The 23,299-nt window shown below is 48.0% G+C and overlaps 8 protein-coding genes across 10 annotated transcripts; 4 read left to right on the top strand and 4 right to left on the bottom strand.

Annotated features, from left to right (window-relative positions):
• Positions 1–240: 240 nt before the first annotated feature.
• BDBG_02011 (platelet-activating factor acetylhydrolase 2) lies at positions 241–1,889 on the bottom strand (the record flags this gene model as incomplete). The annotated part of the gene is made up of 2 exons (XM_002627294.2): positions 241–1,528; positions 1,606–1,889. The coding sequence occupies 2 exons, from the start codon at positions 1,887–1,889 to the stop codon at positions 241–243; spliced, it is 1,572 nt and encodes a 523-aa protein (XP_002627340.1).
• Positions 1,890–2,264: 375 nt separating this feature from the next.
• On the top strand, positions 2,265–4,713 carry BDBG_02010 (rab). Its single transcript, XM_002627293.2, has 5 exons — positions 2,265–2,345; positions 2,414–2,690; positions 2,774–2,838; positions 2,970–3,004; positions 3,132–4,713. Exons 2-5 carry the CDS (start codon positions 2,628–2,630, stop codon positions 3,998–4,000), a joined length of 1,032 nt encoding a protein of 343 aa, XP_002627339.1. The 5' UTR covers positions 2,265–2,345; positions 2,414–2,627; the 3' UTR covers positions 4,001–4,713.
• A 272-nt stretch (positions 4,714–4,985) lies between these two features.
• BDBG_02009 (D-xylulose reductase A) lies at positions 4,986–6,307 on the bottom strand (the record flags this gene model as incomplete). Its single annotated transcript, XM_002627292.1, has 3 exons — positions 4,986–5,915; positions 6,006–6,128; positions 6,287–6,307. The coding sequence occupies 3 exons, from the start codon at positions 6,305–6,307 to the stop codon at positions 4,986–4,988; spliced, it is 1,074 nt and encodes a 357-aa protein (XP_002627338.1).
• Positions 6,308–6,914: 607 nt separating this feature from the next.
• BDBG_02008 (beta-mannosidase) lies at positions 6,915–9,623 on the bottom strand (the record flags this gene model as incomplete). The annotated part of the gene is made up of 4 exons (XM_002627291.1): positions 6,915–7,562; positions 7,631–7,989; positions 8,051–9,047; positions 9,111–9,623. 4 exons carry the CDS (start codon positions 9,621–9,623, stop codon positions 6,915–6,917), a joined length of 2,517 nt encoding a protein of 838 aa, XP_002627337.1.
• Positions 9,624–10,576: 953 nt separating this feature from the next.
• On the top strand, positions 10,577–12,647 carry BDBG_02007 (D-lactate dehydrogenase (cytochrome); the record flags this gene model as incomplete). Its single annotated transcript, XM_002627290.1, has 4 exons — positions 10,577–10,856; positions 10,934–12,208; positions 12,307–12,482; positions 12,555–12,647. 4 exons carry the CDS (start codon positions 10,577–10,579, stop codon positions 12,645–12,647), a joined length of 1,824 nt encoding a protein of 607 aa, XP_002627336.1.
• Positions 12,648–13,529: 882 nt separating this feature from the next.
• BDBG_02006 (uncharacterized protein) lies at positions 13,530–14,690 on the top strand (the record flags this gene model as incomplete). The annotated part of the gene is made up of 5 exons (XM_031720592.1): positions 13,530–13,586; positions 13,724–13,811; positions 13,928–14,355; positions 14,476–14,585; positions 14,618–14,690. 5 exons carry the CDS (start codon positions 13,530–13,532, stop codon positions 14,688–14,690), a joined length of 756 nt encoding a protein of 251 aa, XP_031576816.1.
• Positions 14,691–15,784: 1,094 nt separating this feature from the next.
• BDBG_02005 (uncharacterized protein) lies at positions 15,785–18,286 on the top strand (the record flags this gene model as incomplete). Its single annotated transcript, XM_002627288.1, has 1 exon — positions 15,785–18,286. One exon carries the CDS (start codon positions 15,785–15,787, stop codon positions 18,284–18,286), a length of 2,502 nt encoding a protein of 833 aa, XP_002627334.1.
• Positions 18,236–22,844, bottom strand: BDBG_02004 (NIMA-interacting protein TinC). Of its 3 annotated transcripts, XM_031720591.1 has the most exons (9): positions 22,006–22,807; positions 21,805–21,899; positions 21,534–21,706; positions 21,305–21,464; positions 21,070–21,233; positions 20,390–20,992; positions 19,750–20,271; positions 19,281–19,419; positions 18,277–19,158 (listed from the first exon to the last, which is right to left on the bottom strand). In XM_031720591.1, exons 1-9 carry the CDS (start codon positions 22,243–22,245, stop codon positions 18,699–18,701), a joined length of 2,556 nt encoding a protein of 851 aa, XP_031576815.1. In that variant the 5' UTR covers positions 22,246–22,807; the 3' UTR covers positions 18,277–18,698. The 3 variants fall into 3 exon arrangements, with proteins under 3 accessions (XP_031576813.1, XP_031576815.1, XP_031576814.1); XM_031720589.1 differs by having other exon boundaries at positions 18,236–19,158; positions 19,281–20,271; positions 22,006–22,844; XM_031720590.1 differs by having other exon boundaries at positions 18,277–19,149; positions 19,281–20,271; positions 22,006–22,797.
• Between the last annotated feature and the right edge of the window lie 455 nt (positions 22,845–23,299).

Raw genomic sequence — 23,299 nt, 5'->3', positions numbered from 1 at the left:
ACTCTAAAAACTTCTGAAACTGCTTCACCATGAATCCAAAATCCCTACAGAGCCAGAAATGGTGGCGAACCTAATGTTCACCTCAACGTTAGAACTGAGCTGCCCTGCCCTTTCCACACTGTCATGATTGAGTGCCATCCGGACCAAAAGTCTTCAACATAGTAGAATAATAATAATATTGGTATAATATCTGAATCCAAAGAATATAAAAAGTATCATCAAGAATGACGCCAAGTCCACTCAAAGTTTGGGTGGACTCCGCACCTCAAATTCCGCAACAGGCGGCGTATCATCTGTTAAAGAAACAGGCAACCAGCCCCTAACAGAGCCATGTGTTGCGAAAATACTCGGAGAGAATTGGCTTGGTTTGCCATCATCCCCGTTCTGAACCCCAGGATTGCCGTTGTCGACGGTAACATCTGCCACATTTTCCAAGGCATGCTTCACGTCCTCATGCAGATCAAATGGGATGCCGCATTCTCTTAGCATCTGTATAATTGCAGTTACATTCAGGCGCATCGTTCGCTCGGGCTCTTGGGCTTTAGCCCATCTCTGCATCACCCAAGGGAATAAAAGGCCGACGTCTGACTGGCTAAGATGGGCTGAGTTAATGGTGTAGAAGACCCTGGGCTGTCGCTTGCTATGTTCGGCTGTGTCCTGGCTGGTAGGGCCGGGTACTGGGTGGGGAGAGAGCACACATCGAGTAGCCTTCAGACCAGCTTTCCACTTGAAAAACTCGTCGCTCAGGACAGCCAAAACATTTGGCTGTCGTAGGTGATCTTTAGGTGAGCCCGCATAGCACGGCAGAGGCTTTTCCCATAGCCATTTTACATCATCCCCCAGCAATGGGAGGTTCCAGAGGTCGAGGAGGATAAGGGGTGATGTTGGCGTCACCTGTGAAACAATCTTGCTATCTGGTCGAGGTTGGTACAGGGGGCGGTATTGCGAGAAGTGTGGTTCCGACGAGGTCGATGCTGGGTCCTTATCACCGACACGGCCCCAGTATATGGACTTGATAAATTGGACGACGCTTGCGGCGCCGAATGAATGGCCCGCCCACGTGATACTGCTGGGAAGATGGATATCAAGGCTAGAAGCGAATACGGGAACTTTTGCACCCTGCATTTGGGCAAAATTTTTAATTTCCATGCCAGCATCCATCTTGAGAAGGGCATCGTGTACGAGACCTAATTCCCAGAGTCGGATGCGCAGCTGGGAATGTCGCTTATGAAGAATGCTCGGCTCGAAAATGTGCTTGATGCGTTGAAATGGCACTCTTTCGGTAACCCGGCCATGGGCGTTTCGGATAAGAGAGATGGGACAGCTTCCATCGCGGTGCTCGGGGGCAATGACGACAATACCATAACTGGCCAAACAGCCAAGGATATAGCTATACATATACCTCGATCCTCCGATGCCATGGGAGAAGACCATAACAGGCCAACGTTTTGAAGGGAGCGTGGAGGATTTCAGGGGCGCATCTCTATATGCTGGCATCTTCGTCCACTTGATTGTATTTGGGAGTAGTCTGACATATTTGTGAAGAATTAGAACGCAGAAAAATCAAACCTCATAAATGATTATAAGAGGATTGGTTTACCGTACCCTAATATATTCGATAGCCGTTTTGGCGCTCCTAGGAATTCCGCCAATCCACCAGTAAAGGTGCCTTGCGGATCCGGAAGCCAATAGACAGGTTTCGATGCAGAGTCAACATCATCTGCAGGATAGAATACCCGGAACAGAATTGTGGACAGAGATATATCTGATTTTGGATGAGGTGCCGGCGATTCAAGAGAAGAGACGGGAATCTCAAACTCTGTAGTGCCAACCTGATGTGGTCCCGTATATGACGGGAAGGTCGGAATTTGAAGCAGAGACAAAGGCATGCTTGCAATTTGCCCCGGCTACTTCGAATGTAGTATAGCGATAGACAGAGGAAAAATTAGTGAATGCAACGAGAAGGACGACTGGGATAGAAGACAAAACGAGCGATATCTGTATGAGCTTTATATCCTGGTCCTTCGTAACATCGCCGCCGCAAATGACAATTTCAGCCTCTATCTTGACTGGCCGAGACGGCAGATAATGGATCCGAATTCGATGTAAAATCAGCAAAGCCAAAGGCTTTTGCCTCAAGGCATCAACAATCTCACGCGTCCCTCTCGTGTCGATAACGAGTATTTGCACCCTTCTTTGCGCTTGATGTGCCGAGGTCTATCGATCTCTGGAATTTGTTCAAAAGGCCAATTACTCAGGAAACAAATGCCAGAAAGGACAGAAGACAACGTGTTGAAAGAAGCATGCAGTCTATGATCTATACGGATTATCCAGGAGAAGATCTCGTGCGAAACTCTCAACAGTTTATGGAGAGCTGTCATAATAAAAAGGAGGCTAACTAGCGATTTTTAAGTTACCTCGGCACTCTTGGCGGCGGACTGCGCCTCGTTCTGCGGATCAATCCCGCACTAGCCACAAACTACTGCATCCATATCAATCATATGAATGTGCGTGCAATGGCTTCAAGACACTGCAACAGGTCCCGCCGACGCATTCAACACGTATTCCACTGAATCACCTCCTGCCACGGCCATTCTGCTGCTGTTCTAGCTGTTGGCAGAGACGCCATGGCGCGTCACAGGCGGCTGTCAAATGCCTCCTCTGCGTCTTCTCTCCCAGAGCGACATCAGGTATGAGGACACCACATGCGCCTTGATGGCCAGATGGTTTCTGCAAATGTTCCGATACTAATCACACTCGGGGTGTTTTGAAGGAGCTTGATAGCATGTACGATTACTTAGCGAAGGTGATTCTACTTGGACCAAGCGGCGCTGGAAAGTCTGTTCTCCTTACCGTTCATTGATCCCAAAAATTTAACCCTGATACGCCAACTTCCATACCAATACAGGCCTCTATATATTAAGATCATCTAAAAGCATAGTTGCTGACGTATTGCATGCATCTGCTAGATCTTGCCTCCTACATCGTTTTGTGAAAAATGAGTGTATGCACCCCGTTACCTCCTTTAGCTCTTTCACACTTCCTCCCCACTCGCAACGTTATCCTCAGCGCTTCTCAACTTTATAAAAACCCACTGAACTTCATCAGCTAACAAAACCACGGATTTACAGGGCGCGTGCTCTCCTCTCAAACAATCGGCGTCGAATTCTCGTCAAAAATTGTAAAGATAGGAACCGGCTCACGCTGGAAACGGATAAAACTACAACTATGGGATACAGCAGGTACTGAGCGATTCCGCTCCGTTTCGCGTTCGTACTACCGCGGGGCTGCCGGCGCAATCCTTATCTACGACGTCGGATCACATGCTTCCTTCTCCGCCCTCCCAACCTTCCTCATGGATGCTAGAGCACTTGCTTCCTCGAATCTAACGATCCTCCTGGCCGGAAACAAAAGCGACCTTCTTTCCCAAGACACGATGTCCCTGGGCGGAGGGGACTACGGCGATGACTTCCAGCGTCCACCCCCGACACCGTCAAGTACATCGAGCAAACAGGTTCCGTTCTCCTTCGAATCTGGTGGAGGTTCACTGCGATCCATCAACGGGCCGCCAGTGGGTACGAGGATGACCGCCACGATAACTGCGGAAGGGCGCGAGGTGGCGTTAGAAGAAGCGTCGCGGTGGGCGGCGAAATCGAATATACCCGTTGCAGTGGAAGTATCGGCTTTAACGGGGGATAATGTGGACGAACTTTTTAACAGGCTTGCGCGAATTATCCTCACTAAAATCGAATTGGGCGAGATAGACCCTGATGATCCTCAGAGTGGTATTCAGTACGGGGATGGGGGAATGTATGGTACTGGTACGAGCGATGGAGGTAGCGTGCGGAGCGGGATCACGATCGATGACTCTATGACGCAGATGCGGAGAAGGAAAACGCGGAGCCGCGGAGCGGGGAGTGGATGGGCAGCAGGAATGAGGGAGTGGGAGGATGTGTTTAGGCTGGGCGGATCGAATACGAGGAGGGGTAGATGTTGTTAATATTCCGCGGCTGTTGTGGAGTAGGTAATCCTGTTGGAAGTTCACGGTCCTCTACCTGGTGTGGACTAGCTCAGGGCAGAAATCCCGGCTTGGACATGACATGCCGTTGGTCTGCTAACCCATCCGTCCCCATACTTCGATTGCGTTCCCTCCTGAACTCTCCCGGCATCTCATTTTACCTCTTCCTCCTTTACTCTTTACGCATCCGATGTCTATACCGATCTCTACTTCTCCGATATTGATGATGCTTTCTTCTTATCCTCCTTGCTTTCCTCTTTCTTCTTCAATTATCTGCATATCCGTCACACCTGTATTCTGCTTTCCTCAGCACTATATTGTACGCACGCTACACCGCATGGTACCCGTCATTTACCTTTGCATATCTGCATTTTGCACCAAGCACTCGCTCCACACTAATACACAGAACCATCCACCAATGACTCTGAAAATACGCCATATTTGCACTTGTACGTTTCATCTTCATAGCTTCTCCCTATTCTCACTACCTCATTGCCACTATCATTGCCACTATCACAATGTACTACTTGTTTTCATTTTAACTTATCCGGAGTCAGGGATAGGATGCCATTCGCTTTTGCCTTCCATGCCACTTCTTCTTCTTCTTCTTCTTCTTCTTCTACTGTTGTCACTTTTTATGTCAATACCCTTTTTCTTTCATGCGTCGCCCAATGATCATGCCAACATGCCGTACAGTCCATAGCCACATATATTTAATCAATAATTAACGATTAGGAACCGGGTCGGGGGGAAACCGTGTAGGTTCTATCTTACATTGACTTGTTGAACGGATTTCTACTTAGACATATGACAGAGCAAGTGAAGCGAATAGAGAAATATCAATGCCTATTCATTGCGCCTGGGATCATATTTAAATGCGTGAAAACGACCTGAGAAAGTGTGCTGAAATTTTGAAAAAAGCGAGATACCATTGATCGCGTTTTCTCTACTACAACCCAACAATAATTCAATACTCCACACCACGAATGAGTGTCTTAATCCCCTTCCCTCCTTTCACATCTAGAATCGCCTTCTCCGCTTCCTCGAATGCTACCATCCCCGTCACTAACTTTTTAACATCCACCTTCCCCTCCCCCACCAGCGTCAGCGCTAACTTATAATCACCACTACCATACCGGAAACTACCACGAACATCCACCTCCTTCGTGCAAACCGCCATAATCGGGAACGAAATCACATCCCTCCCCATCCCCCCTTGCACATACGTTCCGCCAGTCTTGAGCACATGGATACCCGTATGCACAGATGACTCCGCCCCTGACGCATCAATGACTACATCCGCCCCGCGACCCAGCCCATGCTGCACCCGTAGCCGCTCCGCATTCTTCTCCGCACTCTCCTCCCTAGCCGGCTCATAGACACCCGTAGCCGCATACTGGGCCGCAAACTGCAACCGGGCCGGCTGGATATCAACCGCAATGACCTTCGATGCCCCAAACGCCCTCGCAACCGCACAACACAGCAATCCCACGGGCCCCACGCCAAATACAACCACAGAATGACCCGGCTGCACACGCGCCTGCTTTGTAATATGTACAGCAACGCTGAGCGGCTCCATCAGCGCGCCCTCGTCGAGCCCAACGTTCTCGGGTAGCTTGTGGCAGAAGTCTTCGGGGAGGACGTAGTATTTGGCCAACGTGCCATCGATGGGCGGCGTGGCGGCGAAGGCCATACGGAGGCATAGATTGTATTTGCCACTGAGACAGGGCTCGCAGCGGCGGCAGGGAATCCCTGGTTCGAGCGCGACGGGGTCGCCTGGTTGTAGGCTTGTGACGGCTGAGCCGATGGAGGTGACTATACCGCTGGATTCATGGCCGAGGACCATGGGGGAAGTTAGGATGAAGGGGCCGATGGAGCCGTGTTCCCAGTAGTGGACCTGTGGGTTGACTTAGTGAGAGTTGTGCTACGTGCTTTTATTTTCTTTTTGAGGCTTAGTTGAAAGGAGGCATGTATGCTTTGGACGTACGTCGCTGCCACAAATACCGGTGTATTTGACGTGGACCTGCACATCGTGAGGGTCTTTGATGGCCGGGACGGGTCTATCTTTATAGGAGACTTTCTTTATGCCTTCGAGGATGAAGGAGAGGTTCTACACCCCGTAATGCGTTTCTAATTAGCACGCCGCCTCGTATCATTAGGTAGAATAGAAAAGTATGTTATTATAAGGAAATCTAATGGATCCGTGGAGGGAATGCAACAATAAGCCGTTCGATTGCGTTCTATACGCAGGCTGACATTTGAACCTACCTGTGGGGGTTCGCTAGGCATGCTTGTTCGATATGGTGAGTGTTAATATGTACGTTGTATTGGCAAACCAAATTTAAATACAATTAAATTTATATATACAAGTGGGAGAAATGAATTGAAGGGGAGTATAATATGTATAATATGTATACAGATCAAGAGTACAGTAGACAGAAAGCTGAATGATCAAACTCAATCATTTTTGCGGGGAAAAGTGGGCAGGATGACGCACTTGCATTGGCAGCGTTTAGATGGAGCATTAATTTTGTAACTTACCATGGTTTGATGTTTGTGTTTATAGCTATTTTTGTCCGCCTCGGAATATTTATCTTTACCAGCTACCGTAATGCTTGGTTAAACTCCCTCTTTATATGTAATTCGCACCTTCGCCCATTAATACATTAGAGCAGGTACTTCATGTTGATGAGTACTGTTGACGTCATTTTCTGCATGCAGATATTATTTATCTTAAATTCGGCAACAAGGCATCCCGTCTATGGGCGAAAATTGGACAGCACATAAGAAGAGCCTTAGGAAAACGAAACACGCAAGGACGAACTAAAGTTAGGAAGTAGGCAGGTCTCCACCCGCGCGGCCATTGCTCTAGAAGCCGATCCATTCCTCCATACCCTCACGACGATCCTAGATACTTCACAGAAATCCTATCCCCATGACCCTTATCCAGTCCCTTCACTCCAATATAAACAGTCTCCCCAGGGACCAGATCTACACAGTTGTCATCAAACACCACCTCATCTCCATCCGCATATACCGCCACACCCTTCACCGGCACCTCCGCTGACAACTCCACGTGTTTCCCATCCACTGAAAGCGCCACTCGCAATTCCTTGGGAGCCTGCAGGTGGACATATCTCAGCGGTTCAGGCCAATTGACATAGCGCGCCACTTGCTCGCCGTTTTCAAGGAGATATGCCGCGACAACCGTACGGTTAGCCTCTTCTCCGTCCTTGGTTTTTTTACCCTCTTCATCCGTGGTAGGTACTTCCAACTCAGCGATCTCCATACTCCTATTCTCTTCTAGAACGAAACGGTCGTGAAGTGTTTTGGAGTAAATCTCGCGGCCCTTGATGACGTCCCAAGCCTTAAGTATCACACTCACATTTCTCGGGTTAACCGTGAGGTTTGATGCCCATATCTCGACTTTGTGCGTTGTCTTGTAGTAGGCGTTCGTGTACTTGTCCGCGTATTCAGTGTGGGAGGTCCGTTTTAGGCCGATTGTGATGGGGGCCAGTTCGCGCTTTACTGCGTAGAACGCATGCTTGGGACGGAGATGGTAATCGACAAGGGCCCAGGATGTGACAGGCCAGCAGTCGTTCATTGCCAGACCAAAACGCCAGCGCAATATTCACGGCCTGGCCCTTTCCACTGACGTTTCCAGAGCCGGTAGGCACTGGAAAGGCATTCTGCTTGGATGAGCTGCGTAGCGTAGATGTACTGTTCCAGGGGCTCGAGGTTGTATCTGATGTTTTCGGCCAGGTAGATGGCAATGCGGCGCTCGTGGCCTGCGGCTTTGTTGTGGAAATCGACGGTGGATGATTGCGCGTGTCTCTCCGGGTCCACTTTACCGCCTGTTAGGTATCCATCAATTGTCCTTATGTCGGGGAAGCCTTGCAAGCCAAATTCAGACACGAATCGGCCGCCGAGTTTATCAAAGTCTTGATACTTCTCTTGCGTGCCGTGCCAAACTATATATTGATGAAATTAATATTTTAAAATAGCCGATGAGACAGATAAAGCCATGCTTACCATTCCACTGGTGGATATCGCCGATGGTGGGATCGGCTGAAGTTTTCCCACCCCAGGGCGAGCCGAAATGATAGTACGTATCTGGTATCAAATCCTTCGTCACGTCAACCAAGACCTTTTCGTAAATATATCGTGCTGGGAACTCAGACTTTAGCCAGCTGTCAGGATCATTGTTGCTGGGGTCCCAATTCAAGTTCTCGCTCTCTGCGAACTGGTAGTCTTCATTGTTTCCGGCCCATAGCACTATTGAAGGATGATGTCTAAGGACCTTGACATTTGCAATCGCCTCGCGCTTCACATTCTCAAGAAAGCTTGGGAACACTGGATAATTTCCACAGGCGAAAAGAAAATCCTGCCAAACCAATACACCCAGCTCGTCGCAGGCGTCGTAAAATGCTTGTTCCTCGAATAAACCGCCTCCCCAGACTCTGACCATCATTTGGTTACCGGCAACCATCAGTTTGACCCAGTCATAGTACTTCTGGGGTGGAATTCGGGGTATGAAGTTGTCCGCGGGAATCCAGTTGCTCCCGCCACAGAAAACTGGAATATTATTCACTTCGAAGAAAAAGGAAGTGCCTTCCGCACCATCCATCTTTCTTTGGATAAGCTCGGCTCTCCTTAAACCAACACGTTTGCTAGTAGAATCCAGCTTGACTCTATTGGATGATAGCGTTGCAGACAGCGTGTAGAGAGGCTGTTTACCATATTTTGACGGGTACCACAGTTGAGGATCTTGAACGTGGAAGGTCACTGACGCGATACCATCCTTGATATCGACTGTCTCTGAACCTTTCTCTTCGTCACCCAAGGAAATGTGGAATGCCACATTATCTGCGTCGCCTTCTACCTCTGCAGTGACAACCAATTTCGCGTGTTTCAGGGATTTGTTCACATTCTGCCGGAAATGGAGGTCTGAAATTCTGGCCTTGTAAATTTCCAGATTGACAGGACGCCATGGTCCGCAAGTCATGAGAGTCGGGCCCCAGTCCCAGCCCTACAGGAATATGAGTGAGTAAACCATGTTGAGTTTTCCTGGGGCAGAACAGAGCAATCATACATAGTGATACTGCGCCTTTCTCACTGCAAGACGGCTACAGTCTCCATTCCAGCAACCCCAGCGATGCTCTGGGTACAGCTCTTTGATCTTCTTTCCGAGTAGAAATGTGCTCGCAAACGTGATGCTTAACACATTTGAACCCTTCGATTCTCGAAGCAGCTCAGTAACATCTACCCGCTCAGGTATGAACATATTTTCCGTTTCGAGGATCTTCGTATCATTTAGAAGTACAGTGGCATGCGTATCAAGACCGTCGAAGGCCAAAACTGCCTTCTCCCCGTCTCTAAGCGGCGGATTATCGAAGGAAGCTTTGTATAACCAGGGCTTCTCTCCAACCCACTGTACAGCAAGCTCATTCTTGCCAATGAAGGGGTCGGGGATAAGCCCATGGTGCACCAGGTCCAGATGGACGTTTGTTGGGAACTGGGAAACGGATAAAAACTGGGCCTGTTCATCGTCTGCCTGCTTGAAAACCCAGCCCTCGTTGAGGGCGATAACGGTGCGTTCGGACATTTTGGGTTGAAACTATGATGATATGATAAAATGAGGACCTTTTAACCAGTGGCTAGGATGTAGCTATGGGCATTATTGAGCTCTTCAGAAACCAATCTGAAGGGAGATCGTAGACACATATATATACATATGTTTGCGCTTGAAGCCTACCTCAACCTGAGTGCAACGCGGGCCAAGGACTAATAACCCGCATGGTAATGTTCCAGTCGAGAGCAATATCAACCCCGCAAGAGACCAAACCCACAGCTATTGCTTGCTTATGGGTCCCTCTTGAAGCAGATTAAATAACGGATTGTTATCGGGTTCCACAACGATAGGAATTATTAATATGATGTCCTGTGTGCTCCACGAAGGATGGGTAACAGTTGTTGCATCCAGGTGCAAACCCGGAAAGGAGCTTCCCCGATTAAATAGTTGCCTAAGGGAAGGTTATTTAACTCCCAAGTATTTAAAGACTCCATAGTTTCATATTTAGTGCACTTTACCTCTAGATAACTAGTTATATGACGCAGCTGAAGAGCCAGCGCTTATCATTGCCATATGCTGTACGGAGTAACGTATAACTACGGAGTACTGTTATTAGTGGGATTGACGGAAAAACGTTAGCAAAATAGATAGTTAGATGATAACCTGTGAATATAGATCAATTGATGCATTTTGTAGTACCATTAAGCAAAGTGTAGACGGCTCTTGTAGTTAACTATAGTTGTTTGTCTGGTGAAGGCCGATATGGCCAAAAATAACTCTGATCGTAGTATTTAATTATAATAGTGTGATATTTAGTTAGTTAACTGCTCGACCCCAGTATTATATTTAAATAACAAAGCTAGCCGGCTCAATTAATCATCCTGAAAGCCGCCGGTTCCAATTGTGCCCTCCGGTGTGTTTCTCATATCATCGTCACTAGATATTTCTTATTTTTTTTAATTTTTTTTCCCTTTCTTTTCAGCACAATGTTCCGCACCCACTCTGCCGCTTCGACGGCTATACGGGCCGTTCATCACACACAAACATCCATCTCCACCGCACATCCCGTTCTCGCACGTTGCTTTCGACAACAGTCAAGACGGTTTGGGACCACTTCGCGCTGTAAGGAGGAGAGGCCGTCGTTCAAGGGTCAGCTATACGAAAGCACGCAGCAGCGATTGGTTAGAGAACGCGCAGAGCAAGCTCGATATGCCAGAGCTCAACATGACACCTCTCCAGGCATTCGGGCTTTTGCAATGACAGTGGGTATGTGGAGTTGTTTGCGCGATTACGCTCTACATTAAGATCCTTCTACGGCCAATTGACAAACGGACTTTTCGCAGTGCTTGTATCCGCATCGTTGGGCTGCTACTATCTCGGATCTTTGAAACCCGGCAGCCTTCCCACCACCTCCACGACCCCCCTGGCTGACACCCGGCCTCCGCGCCATGACACTTCTCCCTCGACCCTCCAGGCCGCATGGGCCGATTTCGTCGAGATTGTCGGCAAGGAAAATGTCTCCACTGCAAAACACGATGTCGACGCTCATTCTGGCTCGGAGTGGTCCTCGTACGCCTACAAAGAACATGAAAAACCATTCCTGATCGTATACCCCTCGACAACCGAGGAAGTTTCCCGGATCATGAAAGTCTGCCACGAACGACTGATTCCAGTGACGCCCTATTCTGGTGGGACTAGTTTGGAAGGGCATTTTACATCTACGCGAGGGGGTATCTGCATTGATTTCCAGCGCATGAGCAAGATACTCGCTTTACACAAGGAGGATTTGGACGTGGTGGTTCAGCCAGCGGTGGGCTGGGAGGACTTAAATGAAGAATTGGCGAAGCAGGGCCTTTTCTTCCCTCCTGATCCAGGGCCCGGGGCAGAGATTGGCGGAATGATTGGCACTGGCTGCTCGGGAACCAATGCGTACCGGTACGGAACGATGCGAGAGTGGGTTATCTCGCTAACAGTCGTTCTCGCTGACGGAACTATAATCAAGACCCGACAACGCCCACGCAAATCAAGTGCAGGATATGACCTAACGAGACTCTTCATTGGCAGCGAAGGCACCCTGGGCCTGATCACAGAGGCAACCTTAAAAGTGACAGTCAAACCTAGAAGTGAAAGCGTAGCCGTTGCTTCATTCCCGACTATCCACAATGCAGCTGAGTGCGTGGCGAGGATCGTAGCGGAAGGCATCCCCGTTGCAGGCATTGAGATCCTGGATGATGTCCAGATGAAATGCATCAATGCTAGCCAATCTACAAGTCGGACGTGGAAAGAAGCACCTACGCTGTTTCTCAAATTCACTGGTACCCCGTTGGGCGTCAAAGAGCAGATCGCCCTCGTGAGGAACCTTGCGACCTCAACTAAGAGTCAATCATTCGAGTTCGCTCGCAATGATCAGGAGAAAGTTGAGCTCTGGAGTGCGAGAAAGGAGGCTCTGTGGAGCGTTATGGCGATGAAGCGGAACCCTGACGATCGTGTATGGACAACTGATGTTGCTGTCCCCATCAGCCGGCTGCCAGATATCATCGAGCAGACCAAGGAAGACATTGTAAAGCAGGGTCTACTCGCGGGTATTTGCGGGCATGTTGGAGATGGGAATTTCCATGGTGAGATTAAATACATGCATCCTGCCCCTTATGACCACTTTTGTTTATTCCTTTCTACCGCGAAAACGTATTTTTAATGCTAATTATCTGTGTCATAGCTATCCTCTTGTTTAACAAAGAGGAGCGCGAAGCTGTTGAAGGGGTCATCCATCGCATGGTCAAAAGGGCTGTGGAAATGGAGGGAACTGTGACCGGTGAGCATGGTGTAGGTCTTATCAAACGAGACTATCTCCCACATGAACTTGGTGAATCGACAGTGGACGCAATGAGAAGGGTAAGCTTCCCGGTCCTTGTCATTTCTTTGTTCCTTACCCACCTGCAAATACGATTTTCTAACTTCCACCAGTTGAAACAAGCTTTTGACCCGCTATCACTCTTAAATGCCGATAAAATTGTCCGGATAGAGCCTCCAGGTGTTGGAGAGGTCAAGGCATGGTAGCACGTCAAAATTTTTGGTTGACATGGGCGCGGGATATCATTTAAAATGGTCTGTAGCCAATGCCATCTAACTTGACATTTTACGCCATATAACCACCGATGGAGCTAGGTATCAATGCCACTGGGCGTTCCAATATTCCTTCCTGCAAGTCGGATATCAGATCAAGCTACTATTTTGCGAATCGTCTAACGAATCGCCAAGTAAGACGCATATCCGTACGTCTTATATACCTAGTTAGCCATTCTCGCGACCTTTCGATTGCAGGATTTTCCTGTTGGATTTTCTGGCGAAAAAGTGAATATCAATCGACGTTTGTAAATAATCAACGCATAATATCACGCTTGTACTTTCATATATATATATATATGTATATATATATATATTCATATGGCTATTCATATGGCAAGGCTTGCTTATAGTCTCGTCTTCATGTTTGTCCACGAAAGCACGTCATACTTTCTTCGATCAAATCTGCCTTCCCAAATACTCTATTTTAAACACCAGCCATGGACCTTCCGTCTCGTGTCAGTAAATACACATACGGAAGACGGGAGGGGGCTGCGAACTGGCACTCGTCACTCTCCGTTTCCTCATTCTATTTCCCAGGTCTGTTCTCTTCCTCCATGCCATTTTTTGTCTGTGATTGCATCCATCACGGGTTCAAGAGTTCGAAGATACGTCCAGTCTTCTCAGCATTGAACTATTTTTTTTACCCGCGTTGCTATTTTTTCTTGTTGCATTTCTTACATGCCGACATCACAAACGTTCTTTAAAGACGCCACCTAAAGGAAAGCTACAAGAATGCATCCCTTAGTGACCCGACACTGCATGGGCTTCGTGTGCTGGCTTAGGGACAAATTATCTCCCCTACTCCCCCTAGACATGCGCAATTTGCTTTTCGCCCGTATCGAAATACTCAATGAGGCGATGCAGGATATAGTGCGTTTCCCTCCCTCCCTAGCTCGCTTTAAGCTTCAAAGATGGCTGCTGGGTCCTATTCATGAGGTAGGGCGTGGCTAGACACTGAATTACTGGGTGCTAACTGAAGGTTTGTTTATTTTGATTTCTGCTTTTAGCTTCCTACGGACGAAGTGAGACCAGAAGATGTAGTTGGAATGTTCAAGTTGAAGTGTGATAAGGATCCGAGTATTTGGGATTTGCCGTGTATGGATATCTCCACTACTTGAGTAAGGGATTTGCCCACTACTTTGACTGCGGATCTTATATGCCTGGATATACTGGAAAGTGTACAATCTCCACCGCTAATTACCCAGGCATAGGTACTCTCCTATCCGATCTCGATCATATCAGCTCCGGCCGCAAAAGTGAAGGTCTAGTCCGTTGTCGCCTGAGCCTCATACTATTGAACTGTCTTGCAGCAGAGGAACGATGCTATAATGCTGTCATCTCAGATCAGTCTATTGCTCCTCCTGATTCTGAAATCATTCCTGGGCAAGCATCCCCAACACTATCTGATGCATCTTGGTGCCCCGTGGGGCCGGAGATAGTGCGATTGAGCGTGGAGACGCCATTATCGAGTGCAGTGGAATATAATGGCCGCGCACGCCTACTCTACGGCACGGCAGATTTCGCGCTGTGGTATGGGTCCGCAAAGGAGATGGCGTCGAATTTGGTGGTTGTAGGTAGCGATGGGTGGGGAGACCACGGCGCGGCAGGGGGAGGGAAAATGTTTGGCCCTTATGAGTATGTATGACTTGTCTGATTGGGGGGCGGGCATATATGAATTATCGGTTTCTTGTCCCGGGCGTATAAACAATACGTAGAATGCACTTTGCTAACGACGTATGCTGCTTTCTTTCGGGGCCAGGTATCGTGCATTCGAGGCGGAAGGAGGGCGGAAGGAAGAACGCTACTGTTTATGGAATATGCAGCGATGGTGTCGAGTTCTATTTCCTCCGAATTTATCACGACTCTAAGGTGAGTGAGGACTCGATATTTACTCTGCACAGGAAATACTTTCAGCTTGCTAAGGTTCAGGGCACAACTGTCGATTTAGTATTCGAGAACTGGTTCAGGACTTGACTGGAACTGGGGGAAATCGTCCGAGATCATATCCCACATACGTAACATTATGCGATTAGCGCTTGAAGGCACACCGATGTCCACGCCGACAAGGGTTGATCAGTTTCCATGAAAGAAGAAAATACACATGAGACTTCCACCTGTATGCTCGGTGTTCCAAATACACGCTTGGACTTCACAATGAATCGATGTCTCTTTTCTTCATAAACCTGGGTAATTCTATCATATGATTGGGAGTGTAAGTCTTGTGAATTGTTCCCTTTTTTTAATATGCCTTGGTTGGTTCCGCTTCAAAAAAATGGCTTATTAGACATTTGATAGCAATTGTTAAAGTGGGGGTTACTCGTCTGAAGTTTTTTGTATCAGTTTCTCCGTCTGACATTTCTTCCTCGGAGGTGGTTAGTTACTTGCCCGCAACTATATATTCGCATGCATAGTGACTTCATTTTATTTCTTTCTTTCCTCCCAGGCCATACCAACTCTCCGAGCTGAACATTGGCACCTGGCGGGGAGCAAAACGGGTAAGCGAGTGAGTGCCTAAGAACAAGGGTTTTCCCCTACAATTTGTGCATAGCTTGCTCATGATTCGCCATGCGGGAAGAAATAAACTAGTCAAACTTGCTGCCAGTGACTCAGAAAACCAACCTCCCATCGTTGAAATGGAGGGGTCGTTGGAGGGGTCTGTCGGTGGTGGTTGTGGTGGGGGGCGGGATACTTATATGGCCTGCCATCGCTCATGGTAAGCACTAAAAGGTTATGTGGTTGTGCTCTTCCTTCTTTTTTCCCTCTTTTCCTGATTCTCCCGTGTGGAACTGATCTGGTTAATAGGTTTTTTATTCAGGATCTAAAGCTTTATTTATTTGGGGTCAATACATATACCCACCTGCATGTAGTCTACAGCCAACTGCTACTTGGGCCCAAAAGTAAATAAAACCTTTGCGGCCAGGTGGATGACTTGATACATCTACAAAGTCTTCTTTAGAGACAAATAGAAGGTATGTCCTTCTATTCATCTGTTTCATCTCTTACCAGCAAAGCATAACGACCCGGTCAACACTCGAATAATAACAATTGACCAAGATTCGTTATCGACAATGGATACCAACAACCCCTCCAACTCTGGGGAGGAGCGATCTAAAGGTGAAAGGCCATCAACACAACTACTACCTCCGGCAAAGAGGGTGAAAACCAGCTCTATGGACTCTAGCTTCCCAGTCCTCCTGCCAGAAGACCCATGCATACGGATGTCTGACGCAGAGTTTGAGGCGCATATCTTCAAAACCCTTCCCGCTCTCGCTGGCGTGGAGAATGCTGTGCGCAATTTGCAAATTGATACAGGCAAAGACCCCGACTCGGCGGATGCGGAGACAACAAAGTCAAACACAACTGGCAACTCTTTCGTCGATGCCCTTGACCGCGCCGCTATAGACCCTACCGTCAGCGAAGAAGCCCTGAAAGCCGAAATGGCGCGGAGAAATCGCATGTTGACGACAAACAACGGGATGGCATTTGCGTCAACACAGTCCCCTTTGCTGGAACTGTTTAATTACGTTGACGGTGATGACAGTGATGGCGATCGCGACGACAGTGACACCCTATCACTAGCGGCAATGCTTGAGCAGTCATGGCAGGCCGATTCGTTGATGACGCTCAAAATTATTTGGGCGGTCCGCAGTATTCATTTGGGGAAGGGGGATAAAACTAAGTTTTATCAGCAGCTAGGGTGGCTGGGCCAGTACCATCCACGAACACTTTTGCGAAATTTGAAGTGGCTCTACAGACCTGTGGTTAAAAAGGACGCGAAGGAAAGGGAGGGTGATGAACAGGTTGTTGTTGAGAATGTTGGTGAGGGGGATGAAAAGGACACGGTGGAGGTGGATGATTATGGTGTTATCCACAGCGGCTCTCATGGATATTGGAAAGACTTGCTCAATATTTTGGTCCTATCGGTGGAGGGGAAACTGGACATGAGCAATCCTGACCGAGTACTGTTGGTGGATCATCGAGTTCCGAGGAAGCTGGACGGCACACGGCCGCTGAGAACGGAAACGGGTGGTCGGTACAGAAGAGGGGCAAGGGCAGATGCCCAAAAGGAAAAAAACAAGTCCCCCGCTGAACTCGAGCTTGAACAGAAAGCGGTATCCAGGGCTGAAAAAGCGAGGCGCCGTGAAAAAGTCCTCAACCGCCTCGCCACCGATCCTTTTCACCGCGCCCTCCACTTAACCGTTGCCCGGCTCTTCGCCGAACAGCTACGGAAGGATATGCTCCTCCTTGAATCCGGCACCAAGAACAGCAATAAAGCAGCGCTCCGTGAAATCTCCCTCTGTGCAAAATGGGCTCCTTCTCTAGAACGTTTTCACGACAAATACACCCTCATCGCCTCCACAATATCGGAGCTCCTCTTCCCTAAATCCGCGCTCGGGCCTAACCCCGACTCTACAGGTACCCAATCGCACTCTCGAGAAGTCTACCTCAAGCGTGCTCGTGAAAACTACCGCGCCCACACCCTATCCCCGCTTCGCAAAGCTCTTGCTATCGTCGAACGCGACATCTCCGCCAAAACTTTCTCAAACATTGAATATTCCAAAGTCCCCTCCCTGGCCATGAATCAATACAAGGGCCTCTTCCAGAAAAAAGACACTGAGCGTTTCAAGTGTTACATCGAGGCCGTGCAGAAGGGTGATGCTAAAATCTCCGGCGCCATCCTGACCCCCGGTTTACTTGTGAAAGAAGTTTGGCCACACAATTCGGGAGTTGCATCTGACGATTACGGCGTCGCAGATGCGCAATGGAAGACGCTAGTGCAGCGCATCAAGGACTCTGGGACCCTTAGTAGTGCTATAGCCCTATGTGACGTTAGTGGCTCTATGGAGGACCCGCTGGATCGACACAGAATAGGACCACTACACAATGCCATTGGCCTCAGTCTTGTGATGGCTGAAGTAACCAAACCGCCGTTTGGAGGGCGGATTATCACCTTCTCAGAAGAGCCTAAGATACATATTATAAATGGCATGTCTTTGGCGGAGCGCGTGGAAAACGTACGCACTGTGCCGTGGGGGCAAAACACGGACTTTATCAAGGTGTTTCGGGACTTGCTATTGCCCCTGGCGGTGGAGAATAAGATTCCGCCAGAAGATATGGTCAAGACGGTGTTTGTGTTTAGCGACATGGAGTTTGATGAGGCACAGTGTGACTGGGTTAGGGACGCGGAAAGTGGGGCGCAATGGCAGACCCATCACCAGATTGTCGAGCGGGAGTTTAGGAAGCATGGGTATGAGGTGCCTCAGTTGGTCTACTGGAACCTAGCGGCGAGAGCAGGGGCGGTTCCCGTCACGTTCGAGATTCAGGGGACGGCGTTGGTGAGCGGGCAGAGTCAGGCATTGATGAAGGTGTTTTTGGATGGTGGGATGTTTGGAGAGGAGAAGGAGGAGGACGTGGGAGAAAAACAGGATGAGGTGGAAGGTGATGGGGATGGGGAGTGGGCAGTTGTTCAGAAAGAGGCAAAGAAGAAAACGAAGAGGATAGATCCGATGAAGATTCTTCGAAAGCTTGTTGGGCATGAAGCGTTTGATATGTTGCGAGTGGTGGATTGAGTTTTGCATTCTCTACAACTTAACTTGCCAGAGGAAGTCTGTCAATAACCAGGTCTCGAGAAATGAAGTAACGAAGCAATGAATATCCCTTTAGTTCTAAAGTGCAGTCAGATGTTCCCCTATTCTTTCATCCTTACTTTTTTCCTTTTTGACTTTTTGTTACTATTATGACGACAAAAAATTATACATCAATGATGGTAGTTATTTACTGTTAGAATATTCCTGTAGTTCAATTGTTTTATGCAACTAATCGATTCAGACTGAAGAAAACAGAAAATTGCCCAAATATCATCATCACACCCTCCCGTATCTAGCAAATACCAATTCAATATTTCACCTATACCTTTCTTTCGTTCATGCCATTCAACTACCAATCCAACCATGCGAAACAGCCGTAAACAAACCCAAGCATCTAAGAATCACGCCTGTGATGCCTATGCTTACGCCTATGCTTCTTTCCATCATCACTACCGTCATCGCCATCATCATCCTTCTTCTTATGCCGACGACGATAGTCATCATCGCCGCTGTCGTCGTCATGTCGCCTGCGATCACGGCTGCGCTCACGACTGCCATGACGGCGCTCATCGTTGCCATAATGTCCGCTTTCGTACCGGCGAGAAGACCTTTCGCGGGACTTGGAGCGCTCACGGTGGCCATGATGCTTGTGAGATGAGGTCCCGTATTCCTGTTGATGGCCGTAACCACCACGACTCTCGCTGCCATAACCTCCACTATAGCCACGAGCCTCACCACCCCCATCCCCTCCGCCGTAACGCTGAGACTCACTGTGCCCATGGCCACGGCTCTCGCTGCCGGAATAGCCACCATGTCCGCCCGCCTCGTAGCCGCCGGAGCTCGCTCTATTGTACCTTTTCGAATCGTGGAGAGAACAAAAAGTTAGTTTTTACCATACATATAATATAGTATGAAAAGTAAGAATTTTTTAGACGAGGGGGTTAGAAAATGAAAAGAGCAGTAGTGGATAACGAACCCTTCTTCAGCACGTCCATAGCCAGCGGTTTCACCATGTTGTGGCTGGCGGTAACCTCCGCTTTGGTACCTGTCTCGTTCGTACCTCTCACCGCCACCCTCCCGTTCATAGTCGTCGCCGTCGTTGTGTTTCTTATGTTCTTTATATTTTTTATCTTTGTCAGCTTTCTTGTCTTTCTTGTCCTTTTTATCCTTTTTGTCTTTCTTATCATTCCCGTCAATCTCATATTCCTTGTCCTTCTTCTCGTCCTTCTTCTCGTCCTTCTTCTTCTCGTCCTTCTTATCCTTCTCGTCCTTCTTTTCTTTCTTATCTTTGTCTCTTTTCTCATATTTTTCATCCTTGTCCCCTTTCTCCTCCTTATCCTTCTTTTTCTTCTTCTTTTCTTCTTTATCATAATCCTTGCCCTTGGAATGGGAAGAATGATAATGAGGATCTGAGTAGTTGTCTTTCTTCTCCTTATGGCGCTTACCGTCGTCACGTTCCTCGAATTCACCACCCGCGGCGCTACCAACTATCCCTCCAACCAAACTCCCAAGCAATCCGCCGCCAACAGCTTTAGAAGCCATTTTTTCTATGTCTGAAGCGCTCGACTTCGAAGTTTTAGCTCTTAGGCCTTCGAGGCCGAACAAATCCAGGGCACCTCCTGCGACGGGGCGGTCGCGGTTAGGGAGACCCATTGGTTTGCCGCAACCGTGGCCGGAGTCGTGAACACCAGGCTTATGATTTTCACCATTCTGCACACCTTCTCTGCGGAGTTGCTGACGGAGTGAGTCCTGGCCGCGTCTCCCTTGTTCGTTCCACCAACTCTCGACAACTCCGAACATAATGCCGCGCATCTCTTGTGCGCCATCTTCTCCGTACTCACGCAGAGCAGGGTGGTGAAGGACGCCACTGATAATCCTATTCATGACACGGTCAACGTCGACGCTTTCGTCATCCCAGCATTCCATGATCTGGGGAACAACCCATCTCACAATCTCCGAAGCAGCCTCTGGAAACAATAGATCAGTTAGTAAGCACACTGTCAGAGATCGGGTGATGTTCCCGGCAACTAAATCTGGAGGGATGGGAGAAAAGGAGTGGGGGTTAAAATAGTAGAAAGAACTGACTTCCAGCAGGCTCGTTCAAAACATTGCTGAAATGGTCCTTGGAAAGCATGGAGTGAGTCGGATCGGTACAGTAATCATCAGTAAAGGTGTTAAATTGCTCCTGCTTGCTGTTTTGGATGACCTCCGATGAACCCGTTTCAAGCTCCTGCTTGACCTGTCTGATGATCGGGAGAACATAGGGGGCCATAACGGAAAAGACAAAAACGGTAATCTGCTCCTGTGCCTGTTCAATCAGCTCGGGAAGAACGGGTATCTTGTCGATTGCCTCGTTGATCGATTTCATCAAGTTGTCATGCCATTCTAGGAGGGGGTACATCTGTTGGTGAACATCATTCATGTAAGTGGCCCATGCTTCGGACTCGCGAGGAGTAATATTCTCGTTCCGCTGCTTGGTGGACTCAGCATTGGACTGGAACTCATTCATTTTGCCTGTGCTGTCGTCACCCCCGAAGAGACTGTCGGGGATCTTATCGAGGAGGGCCTGGAGAAATCCTTCCTGTGGTTTTTGGTTTTCGGATTCCTTGATCAGGCCCTCCAGGTTTTGGATTTCCGACTGCGTTGCTTTATCAGAAATTTCTCCCATAACACTATGGAGGAAGTCAACTACAAGGTAGAGAACATGTCAGTAGTGCATTTTTTTGAATGTATTTCCACTTCAATCCGGATGCTCGTTTACTCACCACCGCCGAATGTGCCGGTAACAATGGGATAAACAGGATTTCTAGCTCCTCTGAGTTCAATCATGGTGTTTCTCCCCACATGAGGGAAAATATTAGTCTCGCCTAGCTCAATAAGACTAAGTTCTGTATAGTTGCTATGAGCGAGGTAGTCTTCCAGAGTGTGTCTAGATTATTTTAATCCGTCTGTTAGACAAATAGACACCTAAATATCAAACATAATAGCAGTAAAACTTACAGGCCAGTTCCAAGAAGTCTCAAGGCCTCAAATAAATCAGCCTCTCTGCCGGAGCGCGAATATCTGCGGCCCAGTGCAATGCATTCGCCGAAAATTCTTCTGAGCAGAGTAGCAGAATTGTCGATACCCAGGTCCTCAGTTGCGATATAATTCTTCATACCTAGAAACCGAGATCACAGTCAGCCGCAGCAGTGCATTGATTGAATAATGACGGCTGACAGTCTCTTACCTGTACGAGGATCGATGCCTAACTCTCTCTGTTCGTCAACAGGGCCCCTGAGGCGCGAATAGTATCGACGCGGGTCTTGGCCCTCGCCATATCCCAATGGATTATCGATATGTTCCGTAGGTTGGTAGCATCCGAGGCGATCAATGGTGACTTCAAACTCGCCCGTGCCGTACCTGAAGAAATCATAATTTAGGATAGTTTCAAATCAGGTAAAAAATGATTTCATTCCAGAAGATCCAGTAGGTAGGGAGGGGGTAACAATAGTTAATACCCAAAGCTCATAAATCCCAAAACCCAAAGGAGAAGTCTGATAGCCTCCGCCGAGACATATTTCACGGTACCAATATCGATGGCCTGGCTATAATCCTTTGGGAAAAAGTTAGTTTTCCATGCTGTTTCACAATACCACCAAAAAAGAAAAAAGAAGAAGTTTAATAAAAAAAATGTATGTATATAAGAGCAAAAACCATACCCGAAGCCAATTTCCAAAATAGATACGCTTGAGATGCATTTTTGAAAACTTCTTCCCACCGGCGGACCGGGCCATCAGCAATGTCAGGATCACATCCTCAATATCGCCATGGCGCCAATTCTGACCCTCTATCTTGGATATGGAGGCGATATTGCCAGCTCCGAACGCGTGGGTAGGCCGTGTAAAGAGGAGGAAGAGCAGGCACGTCACCGCGACGGTAGTGGTAGTCGACCAGGCCATGGTTGGGGCTTTTGCTGCTGGATTGGCACACACACACACACACACACACCGCCTAGTTGATCTCGGAAAAGGGTTTGAGGGAACGGGTAACGGGCTGCGTTAGGAATGCTGAAGGATATGACGGTTTGTGGTGGTGTTGATTGTTTTGGTATTTGGTAGTTATGGTAGAAGATATTTAGTAGCCCCGCTATTAACTAGTTAACTACCGGGAGGGATGTATCTCAGTCAAGCCCGCCGGGGAGGTGAATGAGAGTCGGGTTCAATAGCAATCAATGCAAGGGAGAACCCAACAGAGTGTGAAGTTCAAGGGATAGAGATAAAGAAGAAACAGTAGAAGAGGAGGTAGAAGAGGAGTTAGAAGAGGAGTTAGAAGAGGAGGTTATATGTTTGTTGGTATTTGTTTGTTCTGAATGTTTCAGGTGGGGCAAAGAAGGCGGGGTGATGTGATGGAGAAGCAAATATACCAATCATCACAGCAAGTATTTAGCCTGACCTTTTTTTTTTCACATCATATATTGACAGCATTGATTCTTATAAAAGTAGGCTTTTTGAATTGCTTGTTCTTTTACTTTTATCTTGTGCTAGAACAGAGCCTGCACTGTATATATATATAGAGTGAGATACAGAAGAATAAAACATCTGATTATTCATTGTTATGAAATAAACAACTTCATAATAATTAGCACAAGTTCTGTGCACATTTTATAAAGTTTAGTAATAATTGTACTTGTAGTTATATACAGAACCTGTTAAACAGCAGGTCTTATCTGATCAGATTAGTGTATACAAGTTCATTCAGAGCTGTTCAGAACTGTACAGGCTGGCACTGTATGAACTGATACAACTCTGGACGGGGTCACTGAACAGGCCCTAAGCTAGAAAAAAACCAGACATCCCCCTACTCCTACGTGAGTAGAAGGGTGGAAAAACTCCGACGGCGGCGTACTTCTGCTCGAGGGGCACCCAGATATGAAGCGAGAGATAATAAGTATAGGAACGCCCTTCGAGAGCTGCGCAATGCGAAACAACGGGCTCGAGTGAGGCCCAAACATGA

Source organism: Blastomyces gilchristii (assembly GCF_000003855.2).
Source record: "Blastomyces gilchristii SLH14081 genomic scaffold supercont1.3, whole genome shotgun sequence".
Lineage (NCBI taxonomy): Eukaryota > Fungi > Ascomycota > Eurotiomycetes > Onygenales > Ajellomycetaceae > Blastomyces > Blastomyces gilchristii.
Note: the sequence above shows the minus strand (reverse complement) of the source record. Positions and strands in the feature narration are given on the sequence as shown.

Excerpts from the sequence above, each read along its gene's own strand:
- BDBG_02010 (XM_002627293.2), top strand. The coding sequence starts at position 2,628 with ATGGCGCGTCACAGGCGGCTGTCAAATGCCTCCTCTGCGTCTTCTCTC. Across the intron at positions 2,691-2,773 it reads CTCTCCCAGAGCGACATCAG|GAGCTTGATAGCATGTACGA; the intron begins GTATGAGGACAC and ends GGTGTTTTGAAG. Across the intron at positions 2,839-2,969 it reads GGACCAAGCGGCGCTGGAAA|ATCTTGCCTCCTACATCGTT; the intron begins GTCTGTTCTCCT and ends TGCATCTGCTAG.
- BDBG_02004 (XM_031720589.1), bottom strand. The coding sequence starts at position 22,245 with ATGGCCTGGTCGACTACCACTACCGTCGCGGTGACGTGCCTGCTCTTC. Across the intron at positions 21,900-22,005 it reads ATTTTGGAAATTGGCTTCGG|GATTATAGCCAGGCCATCGA; the intron begins GTATGGTTTTTG and ends TTTTTCCCAAAG. Across the intron at positions 21,707-21,804 it reads TTGGGATTTATGAGCTTTGG|GTACGGCACGGGCGAGTTTG; the intron begins GTATTAACTATT and ends TGATTTCTTCAG.